Below are 13,492 nucleotides of genomic sequence, written 5' to 3'. Positions count from 1 at the left end.
TTGAAAATTAAAATTCGAAAATTTTTTCTAAAGCCTCCAGGGGACTTCGTTTTCGCACGAAAAAATTTTATGTGCCCTTATTGCATCCGGACCCACAACTGATGGCCCAACATTTTCATGGTGAGAGAGGAGGCCGCCGGATCAAAAGAGGCTTGCTCAGCCATGCGTGAACACATGCAGCATGGTGACAAAGATAGTTGCGCGTCTAGTGCGCGTCTAGTGCGTAATATTATGTATTCCAACTGAAAAAGATTTACACGGCTCTAACGGCTTACGCTTGGACTTAAGATGAAGGCCAGAGTAGGTCATGTAAGAAACCGTTCTTTATTCCAGGTTCCAGTGAAATTGAGGAGAAAATGTAAAATAATATCAAAACGTTAAAAAATTTTCAAAATATGTTTATTTGTCCCGCCCAAAATGTTTTTGTTGTACTGAAGCTCTTCGTCTGACCTGTTTCAAAACTGATTAGTGCCACTATTGACAATTGTATCAAATATTTAAACAAATATATTTCAGATTAGAACATATAATAAATCATCTTAATTTTTATTAATCAAAATTCGAAGTATTTTTTCGTTAAACATTATGAGGGTGAAAGATTTCATTTTGATATAAGAAGGCGAAAAATTTAAATTTTAAAATGCTGTCGCAATTCAAATACTTTTAATTGAAGGCATATAAGATTAAATATATAATAATTAAGTGTTAAGGAGAGAATAGAGTCTAGTGGGTGAAAAAAAAATACTTTTTAAAGGATTTTTTTAGAGATATGGTTAAAGTAAATTTATTTGCATATTTTACAAAGTACAAAGCATCATTCGGAGAACATTTTGTCAAAGTTTTATTTAAAAATATTTTTAATTAATCCGGTGACGGAGCTTTATCGAGGGCACCTTTTCAAAAAGATGATTTGCGGTGCCAACTGTAGCTTATCGTAGAATTATCGAAAACCAAAGAAATTTGATTAATAATAGATTTTAATGCTTTCGCGATTATTCATTTTGATAATAAAAGATATAGCGGGTTCCACTCGTGCAAAATTACGAATCTTGCCGATGTTTCGTGAATATTGCAGTTCACTTCTCCAGGACTGACCTGAAACTGAGGTATCAGGTTATTTGTTTCTTATGTATAATCTCTACGATGCCTGTGATTGGCCAGAGCGCCTCACCGTGGGGACTGGTCGAACCTGATTGGGCAGTCAAGTCTTTTTTTTTTTAATCCGAGAGGACGGAAAGCGAAATCGGATTAGTATTATATCCATTGTCTCTATTGATGTTAGTAGGGTGTTTTAAAATTTCGATTGCTATTCTATGTTTTCTTAGAAAAATATTGTATGTTTTTGTAATTACTGTTGTTTTGTCAAATAAAATCTTTTGTCCTGTTTCGATATGATGTTCAGCTAGTACGGATTGCGTGAAATGTTTTAGTCTTATTTTACTCTCATGTTCCTTTATACGTTGGCTCACCGCTCTCTCGGTTTCTCCAATATAGACTTTTATACTTCTGAATTATTGAGGGGCACCTTTTTGTCTTTGGTGTTATTTAGTAGTTGTCCTATTCTCGCAGGTGGTTTAAATATGGTTTGGCTGTTTTGATTGTTGAGTTCATCTCGTCCATGTCCCCAGATGACAAAAGTGTCATCAGCATAACGGAATCAAAATTCCGGTTTAAACTTGGATTGGTTGATTTTATTTTCTGTAGATTTTCCATAAAGATTTTAGCTATTACAGGAGAGATTGGAGATCCCATTGCTGCCCTTGAGGTTTATTTGTAGAATTGGTTATTGAAAGAAAAATAAGTATTGTTGAGACAGAGTTCTATCAAAGGTATGAGCTTGGAAAGGAAGTATGTAAAAGATTTAATAATATCAATTGCATCCGAGATTGGTACAATCGTAAATAGACATACTATGTCGAAACTCACTATGATATCTTGGGGTTGAATGTGAATCTGTTCTATCGTTTGGACGTCAGTGGTAGAATTTCCTGTATAAGGATTAAGTTTTGTAGCGAGAAAGCATGCTAGGTTGCAAGTTGCTGAGTTTATTGCGCTGACGATCGGTCTCAGTGGAATGTTATCTGTTTGGATTTTTGGGAGCCCGTCGTGAAGTCTTGGATACATGGGATTAGTAGGCATTAATTTAGATATTGTTTATCTGTGAAGTTTAGAGTTTTGGAGAAGGGTTTTTGTTTTACTGCCTGTTGTTTTTGTAGGGTCCTTTTTAAGATTTATATATTTATCGTCAGTTAGAAGGTCCATGATTTTGTTTTTATAGTCTTCTTTATTCATTTTTACTGTTGTGCCGCCTTTGTCTGCGAGTAAAATTATAATGTATTTATTCCGATTGAGTTCTTTAATTGTGGTTTTTTCTTGTTTTGTTAAATTTAAGGAGGGAACTTGAGCTTGGCGTAAAATGTTGGCCGTCCTACGTAGTATGTCATTCACTTTTTGGAGTGAAAGGGTATATATTGTGGATTCTAAATTGCTGATGATTTCTTCTTTCGGGATTTCGGAGGGAGCTACTGCAAAATTACGTCCTTTAGATGTTTTTTACTGTATCCGTAGTCGTGTTTGCCATAACAAATTATGGTGTTTGCCAAAAACAATAGACAGTAAAACAAAAACCCTTCTCAAAGACTCTAAACTTCACAGGCAAACAATATCTAAATTAATACCTACTAATCCTATCTCTCCAAGACTTTACGGGCTCCCAAAAATCCACAAAGATAACATTCCACTCAGACCGATTGTCAGCGCAATAAACTCACCAACTGACAACCTAGCACGCTTTCTCGCTACAAAACTAAATCCTTTTACAGGAAATCATTCAACCCCAAAAAATCATAGTGTGTTTCGACATAGTGTCTCTCTCACGAATGTACCAATCTCTGATACAATTAATATTATTAAATCTTTTACAAACTTCCCTTCCGACCTCATACTTTTGATAGAACACTGTCTCAATAATACTTACTTCTCTTTCAATGACGAATTCTATGAACAAACCCCAGGGACAGCAATGGGATCCCCAATCTCACCTGTAATAGCTAACATCTTTATGGAACATTTATAGAAAATAAAATGAAGTAATCCAAGTTTAAACCGGAATTTGGGTTCCGTTCTGCTGATGACACTTTTGTCATCTGGCGACATGGACGAGATGAACTAAATAAGTTTTTCGATTTCATCAATCGATTACATCCTAATATCCAGTTCACCATGGAAATTGAACAGAACGGGAAATTGTCTTTTTTGGACGTATTAGTTTACAAAAGATCTGATAACACATTAGAACATAATGTTAACACAAAACCCACCAATACAGTAAGATACCTACATGCTTCCTAACACCATCGCCCATCTCAAGAACAATCTGTCATCAACTCCCTTGTATACAGAGCTGTCGCCATAACAGATAAAGATAATTTACAAAAGGAATCACAAAACTTAAAACAAATCCTAATACAGAACGATTACACAAACAAACAAATTGGTAAACGAATTAAAAGAACACAATTTAAAAAAAACAAGTCTACACAACCTACGAAAGAGGGAGAAAAACGACTACCACGCTACCCTACATCCAATGTGTCACAGAACAAATAGACAAAATTATCAACAATCACAAGATCCAAACCATATTTAAGGGGGTCACCCCGTGTGTCCGGTCGAAAAAATCGATTTTTTTGTTGCCTAAATTCATTCCTACACATGTGTAGAATATGCTGGTGAAGTGATATTCCAATATTAGAAGTTATTGGAAAGTTACATCGACTGAACTAGGATAATTAAAGAATTCCGAACAGTTTTTTTTTCATAAGGAAATAATCGAAAAAAATCATGAAATTTGAAAAAAGTTCAAAACCATGTCAACTATTCAATTTTCATGTTTTTAAAATATCCTAGTTCAGGCGATAGCCACAGCTTCACAGATTAAAATGCGGTTTGGTTTATTGATATAGAATAAGCCGTTCGCCCAGAATCATGCCGGCCATGAACACACTTTTTTTACATGGGTGTCTTCGGAGTGACGCCATACGCATGATAATAAAAATTTTGGGTTCAAACCTGCACAATTTCTTGTTATCGTTCGTAAAAAAATGGTAATAAAAAGGGGCCGTCACGCGGGGTGACCCCCTTAAGCCACTTGCGAAAATAGGACAAATACTAAATAACCCGAAAGATAAAAAGGCACCCCTCAGTGATCCAAGAGTATATAAAATCCCTTGTTCTTGTGGCAAAGTCTATATTGGAGAAACCGAGAGAGCGGTGAGCCAACGTATAAAGGAACATGAGATTTAAGTCAGGCTAAAACATTTCACGCAATCAGCACTAGCTGAACATCATATCGAAACAGGACATAACAATTTATTTGACAAAACAGTCATTGCAAAAACACACAATATCTTTCCAAGAAAACATAGAGATGCAATCGAAATCTTAAAATACCCCAATAACCTCAATAGGAACAATGAATGTCATACCAATTCGATTTGGCTTTACGTCCTCCCGGATGTAAAAAAAGACTTGATTGGCCAATCAGGTTCGACCAGTTCCCACGGTGAGGCGCTCTGACCAATCGCAGGGATCGTAGAGATTATACATCAGAACAAAATAATCTGATACCTCAGTTTCAGTTCAGCCATGAAAGAGTGAACTGCAATGTTCACGGAACGTTGGCAAAATTCGTAGTTTTACAGTATTGCAACCCGAAATATCTCTTTTTATCAAATTTCCTTAAAACATCCGTTTTTCTTACCCCCTACGTCTTTTTTTTATTTTTTATTTCTAGTGTTACAAAATACAAAATTTGAAAAGAATCGTTGCAGTGGTTTTTGATTTAGAGTTTGCACCGACTTGGAAAATGTTAGTTTCCGGTAAAACGCATTTAAAGGTTTAAACTTTGAAAAAGTAAAGGGGAAAATTTATTTTTTTAACTTAAACTGAGACAGCGATTTGAGCTGCATGAAGTACATTTCCTGCATCAAAATTTACAGAAAATTCTGGTGAGCATTATTACAAAATTACTGCTCGACCGAACGAACAACGTGTTTTTGCGCGCCTCTTGCGTCGAAGAGGCAGAGACTTAAAGGTCAATAGTTGAGAGAATTTTTCACCGAATCACTTAAAATTTTGACACAACATTTTTTCAATGTTCTATAATAAAGTACAAAGAAAATAATCGATTTTTCGAAAGTGACAAGACCCTACTCCGCCCTTAAAAATGAACGATTTCAAATGTTGAAGCGTGCAATATATAACCGTGTTTTTAAAAGAGAATCGAACTCTTGTTTCAAGTTACAGCTTTTAAGTATAAACTATTTCGATTCTCGAAAAATAAAGAATTTAGGCAAAAAATTATGAGCATTTGAAAGTTTTATGATAAAAGCTTTAAAATTTACAGATTGGAAAAAGTTTAAAATTTAGCAATTTCATTTTGTAAATCCGTAACCAAATTTTGAGGTAAAGAATTTAAATCCAATAAATAAAAACAGCTACGCTGCAAATTCTATAGCAATTATTTTACGGATCAATATTTCGAAACTAAAATATGTCGCCATTTTTTCTTTACTCCAAAGAAAAATATACTGCAGGAAATGGATTCTTACATTTTTTTTGTGCTCTACTTTCAAAAAATGTGTTTTTGACTTTAATTTGAAATTATATGAAAGAACAAATATTTTCCTAGAAAAACGATTATTTATTTGTTATAGTTTTCTGTTGTCGAGTATTCTGTGAAGTATTAATTTTATTTAATGCTGGGGTTTTTCCGCCAATGATTTAGTAGAATTATAATTTATACCATGTTATGCTTTGTTGTTCAAATTACGAAATATTATACTTTTATCATTTTCAGGTGACCCCATGATAACATCCTCTCTGAAGGGTAAGTGTCCAGCGACAGTTCATCTTTTCTGATTTTGCCATAGAAGCTCCACCAAAACGGTACGGATTTTTAACCAAATTAAACCCTAGCACGTTTTGAGTCACAAGCGTGCCATCATTTTCCCCCTTTTTGGTTGTGTCGCTTTCACCCTTCCCATGAAGAAAAGTTAATAAATAATGAAAATTTTCAATAATAATGCATGATTCTCAGGTTTTATTTTCAAGTTTCTTAGTCAGGAAAATACTTATAATATACTTTTGCAACATGAAAATGTTTCAATTCTGTCAATGGAATATTAAATTTGTTATCTACTGAATTTACTGGTATAAGTCTAATTGATAAAATATGCCACATTTTCGTGGAAGAGATTGTTATAATTTTAAAGATCCTATTGAAAATGAATATAGAAAGTAGTTTTCAGTACAAGTTTTGCATCAGTAGATTTTTTTTAATAGTGAAATGCAATAATAATTTTCAAACTTTGCGCGCCACTGAAAAATCCTACAAGAAACTGGATAGAGAAATAGTATCACGACGCATGAATTTACAATCACTATGAGCATAGCGACAGTTTTACGATGGAAGTATAATAGCTTGTTTGCTTTCACTATTACACTAATTACAAACTCAAACCAATTTCATGACACTTCCAGCATAAAGCTGTCGTTCTAGTAAACTACTACTTGGAAAAAATAAGCATAGAATCAAGAAGATATCGGTACGAATATGGACGATACATTATTTCCATGACACACGGAAATTTTGGTTTCAAAAAATCTACTTACATACAGAAAAATAAAGTTTCTTCAATCTTGTACATTTTCTTAAGACAGAAAAGATTTTCTCAGATAAGGAAACTATTGTATATTGACCGTATTCGTGACGATATTTTCTTTAGTCAATATTATTTATTTTTCCGTGTAGTCCATAGTTTGATAAAAAATATGATGAAATAGTTTTTTGTTCAATTATAGAAAACTACTGAAATACCCAGGTGGAAATACACCACCGGCCAAGTACTGGCCCTGTACAGCCTGCCGGAGTTCCAGTACTGGCCGGCTGTACTGGGCCAGTACTGTGCCAGTACTAGCTTGTAATGCTTGGTGGTACTGACGCGCCAGCAAGGCACGTACGCTGGCGTACGAAAATGCCGGAATTAATTTTAAAAATAATAAAAAATTATTTAATTGTTTTAAAGACCATCCATTCATCACCATACGACTGCATATCGTCCAAATATTATTTATAATTAAAAAAATATAATTTTGAAACTATTTGTTTAATTTTAACACCCACTATTTCTATAATCTAAAGATATAACAAAAAAGGTATTTAAAAAATACATAATAATTGACTGCGAGTATTTTGTCAGTACTTGTTAATGGCACTGCTTAGAATGAATACATGTATAACATTTTTAAACATTATATTACAAATAAAATTTCATCGCCTAGCAGTCGGGAGTGCTAACCACAGCGCTAAACCGACAAGTTAAAACTTGGTGAAAAAGGCATCCTCATAAGCTACAGTTCAGAAAAATTCAAGTACCAAATTTTGAGCTCTCTTTTTCTAATTATTTATTATTATACGACGTTATGTGAATGTAAAATACACGAACTTCTAACAGGAATATCAATGAAATAATTATTAAATAAATAGTTTTAATCGACTACAATTTTTCTTCGTGTAATATTTTATTTGTTCGCATTTTAGACCATTTTAAAAGTTCTTTAAACCTTCGTGTAACGTTTTGGTTTTTAGGTGTATTAGAACTATTCTACAACAATTCAGACATACATCCAATGTAATTTTGCTGAACATTTAAAATTTTTCATGGAGGTGGAACTTAGAATATTTTCCTTAAAAAAGTAAAAAAAAAATGTTTCACCTCAATTGTATAGTCAATTTCTCGAAATTTCAAAACACCCTGACAACATTTGTGGTCTTTTTTTTAAGTCTATTTTTGTATTACTGGCATAGTGTCGCCCCGGTCGTGCAGCCAACTTTCTGTCAGTACTGGGCGAACCACCGGCTGTCTGTACTGGTGGGCAGTACTGAGCCAGTACTGCGCCGGTGGTGAACTCCGGCTCACCTGGCTAGGTGGAAAAGTCAATAAGATTACAAACATTGAAGGTATTTTTTTTACCTATTATAGATATACGATGTGGTCATTGTCATGACTTCATAGAACAAACAAAAGATAAAGTTTGCGTCGATTTAAGTTGAAAGATTCGCTCCAATAGAAATTATCCTAATCAATCAAACTTTACATGAAACTGAGATAATTCCGAGTTTTTAAACTCTCTCGGAATAATTTTTCAGTGAAAAACCGTCCTCTGCTATGTAGTTGACCGCAGTGCGAATAACATGGAACTATGCCTGAAATCGATTTAGAAATCAGGAAAGGGAGTTCTAAAAACATTGCAATTATTGCAATCTCATTTTTCAATTATTGCACCTATCTCGGACGAATGAAAATATATTTTTCGGGACTGAAAATAAATCATTTGACACCCAGCTGAAAAGTCGCCATATTAAATATGATCTTAACCATAGTTCACAAGTTGTGAGATAGGAATTTCCGTCCTAAAATTTTATTGATGAAACTATTTTTTAAAGAAAAATTTAGAATATACTTTTATATTAGGATTCATTTTTCATTATTAATATTTAAACTCATTTTTATTCTAAAATAAATCAAAGTTACAACTCATCCATCGTATTATAAATCCCATTAATGCTTCAACCTTAAAATTAATTCGATTCCTATTTTTCGTTTTGTTCAAAAACAGAAGATAGTTGTCGTGTCAAGATCTTTATTTTCATTCACAAAAAATACATTTTAATTGGTTTTCGACAAGCATAATTATTAAAAACATAATAATGAAGTAAGCGAAAAGTTATTTTAAATATGTAAATCTCGAATTTACTCATATTTTGCCGCTTTCTTATTACTGTTAAGGACGTAGCAGACGCCAGAATTTATTCCATCGTATGATCAACTTTCGCCAAATAGCGTGTAAAGTTTAACAACGGGAAATTTTACATGCAAAAAAATTTAACTTTACTTTTTTCTGTGTTCTATAAAAATTAATTTTTTTAACTAGTTCACTTGGTGCTAAATTAAACAGTTTCAGATTGAAACATTCATCATCAAGCAAATTTTAGTTCCAAGTATTTTCAAGCGCAAATTTAAAAATTTTAAATGAATATCGTCAAGCATATCAAAAATTTTATAAGAAAAGTTCAAATGAAAAAAAAACGAAATTTCAATATTTTATCTTTGTATGAATTTCCGAACTATATATGTATTTGAAAATGTTGAGCGTTGAACTTTAATGTAAGATTTTAAGAATCAAAATAGGACTGCTATAATGATGTCAACAAGTCTGCTGTTTTTAATTTTTAACGCAATTTTTGTATGGCTGAAATCGTTCAAATGATTATTTTTCGTAAGTATTAAACTTTATTCATAAAAAAATGTTTTTTTGTAAGATTTGACAAGATTTTTAATCTAGAAGTCTGAGATAATTTGTAATTTCAATAAGAGAAAATGAAGTTGCACTTAAATATACTCCTCGATATTATTAGATTACACAGCATAATTTTTTTTTAACTTCACATTACGTTAGAATTATTCTCTCTAAATTTCCAATAATTTACCATTGAAAATTCAGTTACGTGAAAAAATAAGAGCACTAAGAATAGAACACTATAATATTAAGTGCAAAAATTGACATATACGAGGCTGGATTGGTAAGTATCCGAATTAAGTACATAGAAAAAAAATGTTCTGGGGTTAAATTTTTTTTTTTGCTTTTCAACGGCTCATCCTGATACCTAGTTTATTTTCGGCAACTTTTTGAAAAAATTGTTTTTTCCCATGTTTAAAGCTGGTCATTCAACAATATTTAAAAAATTAGTAATACATTCAACTTTGATCTATGACCAAAGAATAAATTTATTTGTATGTCCTAAAATGTTCAAAGAGTTGAGTCCCACACATTTTTCAGATAGGCTTATTTCTCAGTAATTCACTACAGTTTCTTTAATCGATTTATTTGCTTTTACTCCGATAAACTTTTACAGTTCTTTCTTTGTTTCTTTCTTTCTTTCTTTCTTAAGTTAACGAATATCAATATATGGAAAACAAATTTGGAATGTGACTCATTGAAACCGAAAATTTTGTATACTTTTTTTTCGTTTGGGCGACTATAATATGAGGCTTTACTATGAGATTCTAGCGAAAGTGAATGTAAATTTTTCTTCCGCGTACCATAATTTGTTCGCTGCGCGATGCTTGAATTTGTCAAATGTTGTTGTACCGTGTTTTTTATCGTCCACAAAATAAACTAGGTATCGGAATGAGCTGAAATAGTCAGTTTTTATTCGTTGACAGGAACCGTTCAACTGCAAACAATTTTCGACCCCAGAAAATGGGTTTCCTTCTTGGTTTGATACTTATCAATCCACTTGATTTATATATTAGATTTGCAAAGGCAAATTTTCATAGTATGTGTGCGTTCATACGAAAGGGAGTTGCGCTGAATAAACACATGCACGATGTTTTTACATGAGTGACAGAAAAAGGAGAGAGGGAGGGGGAGTGATCCAGCCTTGTAACGTCACATCCTGTCATGTCTTTGTATTTCTTCTCTGGTTTGCAGTATCGGTATTGTGATCGCTAATACACAGAATCTTACTTACCTCTCTCGGATATCTGTCGTCAATATGTCAGGGGTACGTCCTGGAGAAAAGAGTTGACCTAGAGCAGTAAAATACATTAAATCGGTAGAATGCGTTACACTTACGTCAGAATATATTTCTTTATTTCATACTATACGTAAATTTTATCAACATTTTTTTAACCAAGGTGGCCGTAGGTCAGGGAAAACCTGGAAATCTGGGAAAATTCAGGAATTTAAAAAATCTTGCAAAAGTCAGGGAGTTTCTATAACATCAGTTTCCAGTCATTTTGTATATTTAGTTCGCCTATATTTTTCTAATCTAATCTGAATCTGAAGTTAGAAACGACCAATCTGATTGCAAAGGGCATCAAATAAGAAGATCATCGTATCTCCAACGAATATTTGTGTCATTTTTCCCTAAGCGATTTGATAGTTTAGGTGCAATGGAACGAAATATTAAAAATATGTAATTTTTTTGGATGAAGATAAACATACAAAATTTCAAAAACGAATCCATAGAAAAATTTGTCAATGTGGTTTTCAAGTTTAACATGCCAAAATGCATTTGAAACATATAACTTCAATAAATGTACACAATTTTTTAAAATTTGTAGACTAGTGAAATAAGCACTTGATTCAACTGCCAAAGATAATAAATTTGTATTTGGAAATTGTGTTATTCCGTTTATTAAAAATTCTATGCTAAAAATATCACAAGATTAATATTCTGGTCTTTCAATATTAATGGTCAGGGAAAACGAAAAATTGGTCAGTTAAAATTTTTTAACTGAAAATTCAACTTTTTCACTTGAAAATTTATTATTTTAGTTGGAAATTTATCTTTGGTTGAAAATTCAACTACTTGCTTAAAATTGATCTTTTTTAATTGAAAATTCAACTACACGAGTAGAAGTTGAACTACTATGTTAGACATTTTGTTTTGTTGAAGGCTTCTCCCTTTGGTTGAAAAATGAACTATTTTGTTGAAAATCCTTTTTTGTTTGGTTTAAAATTAATTTTTTAAACTGAAAATGTAACTTTTACGTTTTGGACTACAATTTATCTTTGTTAGTAAAAAATGACTCTTTTTTAAAGAAAACTCAACTTCCTGATATGAAAATTTATCATTTTTTGTTAAAAAGCAACTATTTTTTGAAAATGAACTTTTTCTGCAAAATTCATATTATTGTGAAAAATTCAACTGTTTACAGAAAATTAGCTTTTTGAGTTGAAAGTTGAACAATTTGGATGGTTTCAAAACTGATCTCTTTTGGTAAAAATTACATCTTTTTTGGTTGAAATGTCAACTTTTACTTTTTTTCTAATCATTCATCTTTCTAGGTTGAAAATTCTATTATTTGTTTAAAAATTAACTATTTTTTTTAAATTTAATTATTTTGTTAAAAATTGAACTCAAGTTGCAAATTCAAGTGTTTTCTTTAAAAAAAATAATAACTATGACATTTTCGCTGTGAATTTATTTTTTTGTTGAAAATTCAACCGTCTTCTAATAATTCGTTTTTTCGGTTTTAAAGTTCAACTATCTGATTATAAATGCATCTTTTCGGTTAAAAATAAATCTGTTTATGACTGAAGTTTAATCTTTTTTATTTGAAAATTCCACTATTTGGTTGAAAATTGACCCTTTCTCAGGTAGAAAATTAAAGTATTGGATTAGAAATTCAGCTGCATTGTTAAAACTTCAATTATTTTCTTGAACACTCAAATAATTTGTTAAAAAGTTATCTTTTTGGTTGAAAATTGAATCTTCTTCTAAAAATTCTATTATTTGATTGGAATTTTAACTTTTTGGTTAAAGTTTAATGCTTTTTTTTAATTCGACTATTTCTTTGAGATATTTTCTTTGAAGGTTGAAAATTGAATTCCTTTGTTAAAAGTTATCTTTTTTGGTAGAAGTTTTAATTGTTTTAATGAAAATCGTCCTTTTGAATTGAAAATTCATTTTTTACAGTAGGAAAGTCATATTTTTTGACTAAAATATATAGGTTTGAAAATTTTAAGTTTAAATCTGAAATTGTTTCATGCCATTTATAAAAGATTATATTTTAACAGTGTTACAGGATAAAAATGCTGGTCTTTAAAAATGTATGGACAGAGAAAAAAAAAATTGGACAGAGAAAAGTCAGGGAATTTCGAAAATGAAGTTTTTCGGCCACCCTATTTTTTGCATATTTAAAATTTTTCTCTCGATGACAATATTTTTGGGGGTTAATGCGTTTACCTTTAATTTTTTTTTTAATTTGGATTCTCTTTATAGACTTCATTTGACTTTTTCCTTAAATGCCTTGAACAAGTTCATTTCAAAACCGGCTTAGATAAAAAATCAAAAAAATGTAAGCTAATTTTAAAAACTAGTATATCGCCTGTTTTTGTAAGTTCATTCGAAATTCTGATACATTCAGTAATATTTTCATTATTCTCGATTTTTTACTATAATGAGTTTTGTTTGTTTCTTTTGGAAGTTAAATCAAAAATATGAAACAATAAATAATAAAAATATTGAACCTGGAAAGATTGATTTTATGAAAATGAGAAAATTTTGGTTGTTTGTCGATTACTGACTTGCGAGGCTGTCTAGAACAGACTGCAGTATCTGATGTGCATATGTGTGTTATGTGTACTGTACACTCGCATCGTCAATGTGATCATTAGGGCGAAGAAAATTAAGTTTGCAGAGTCTTATTATCGTTTTTTTGTCAGCTTTCAATTTCTACTCGCTCCCGTACAACCATTGTGGACACAGCTTGCCTGTTGCTGATATGTGCAGTATTTACTACTTAAAAACTCCAATTATTTGATGTGAGAATACTGAGCCACTTAAAAACGCAGTTTTATTCAAATGCAATTTGAGCAGGTATTTAGATTTTACATTTCAAGCTTTTAATTTCTATTA

At 31.6% G+C, this 13,492-nt stretch overlaps 1 protein-coding gene across 2 annotated transcripts in view; it reads left to right on the top strand.

Moving 5' to 3' along the window:
* LOC117177506 (thyrotroph embryonic factor) overlaps positions 1-13,492 on the top strand; it is a 371,804-nt gene that overhangs the window by 225,706 nt on the left and 132,606 nt on the right. The window contains exon 2 of one of the 2 annotated variants that reach the window (XM_033368255.1): positions 5,861-5,890. The exons of the other annotated variant lie outside the window; for it this stretch is intronic. Within the exon in view, the coding sequence (XP_033224146.1) occupies positions 5,861-5,890 (30 nt within the window). The remainder of the gene's footprint in view (positions 1-5,860; positions 5,891-13,492) is intronic. 2 annotated transcript variants of the gene reach the window in all.

Source organism: Belonocnema kinseyi, chromosome 7, assembly GCF_010883055.1.
Source record: "Belonocnema kinseyi isolate 2016_QV_RU_SX_M_011 chromosome 7, B_treatae_v1, whole genome shotgun sequence".
Classification (NCBI taxonomy): Eukaryota; Metazoa; Arthropoda; class Insecta; order Hymenoptera; family Cynipidae; genus Belonocnema; species Belonocnema kinseyi.
Note: the sequence above shows the minus strand (reverse complement) of the source record. Positions and strands in the feature narration are given on the sequence as shown.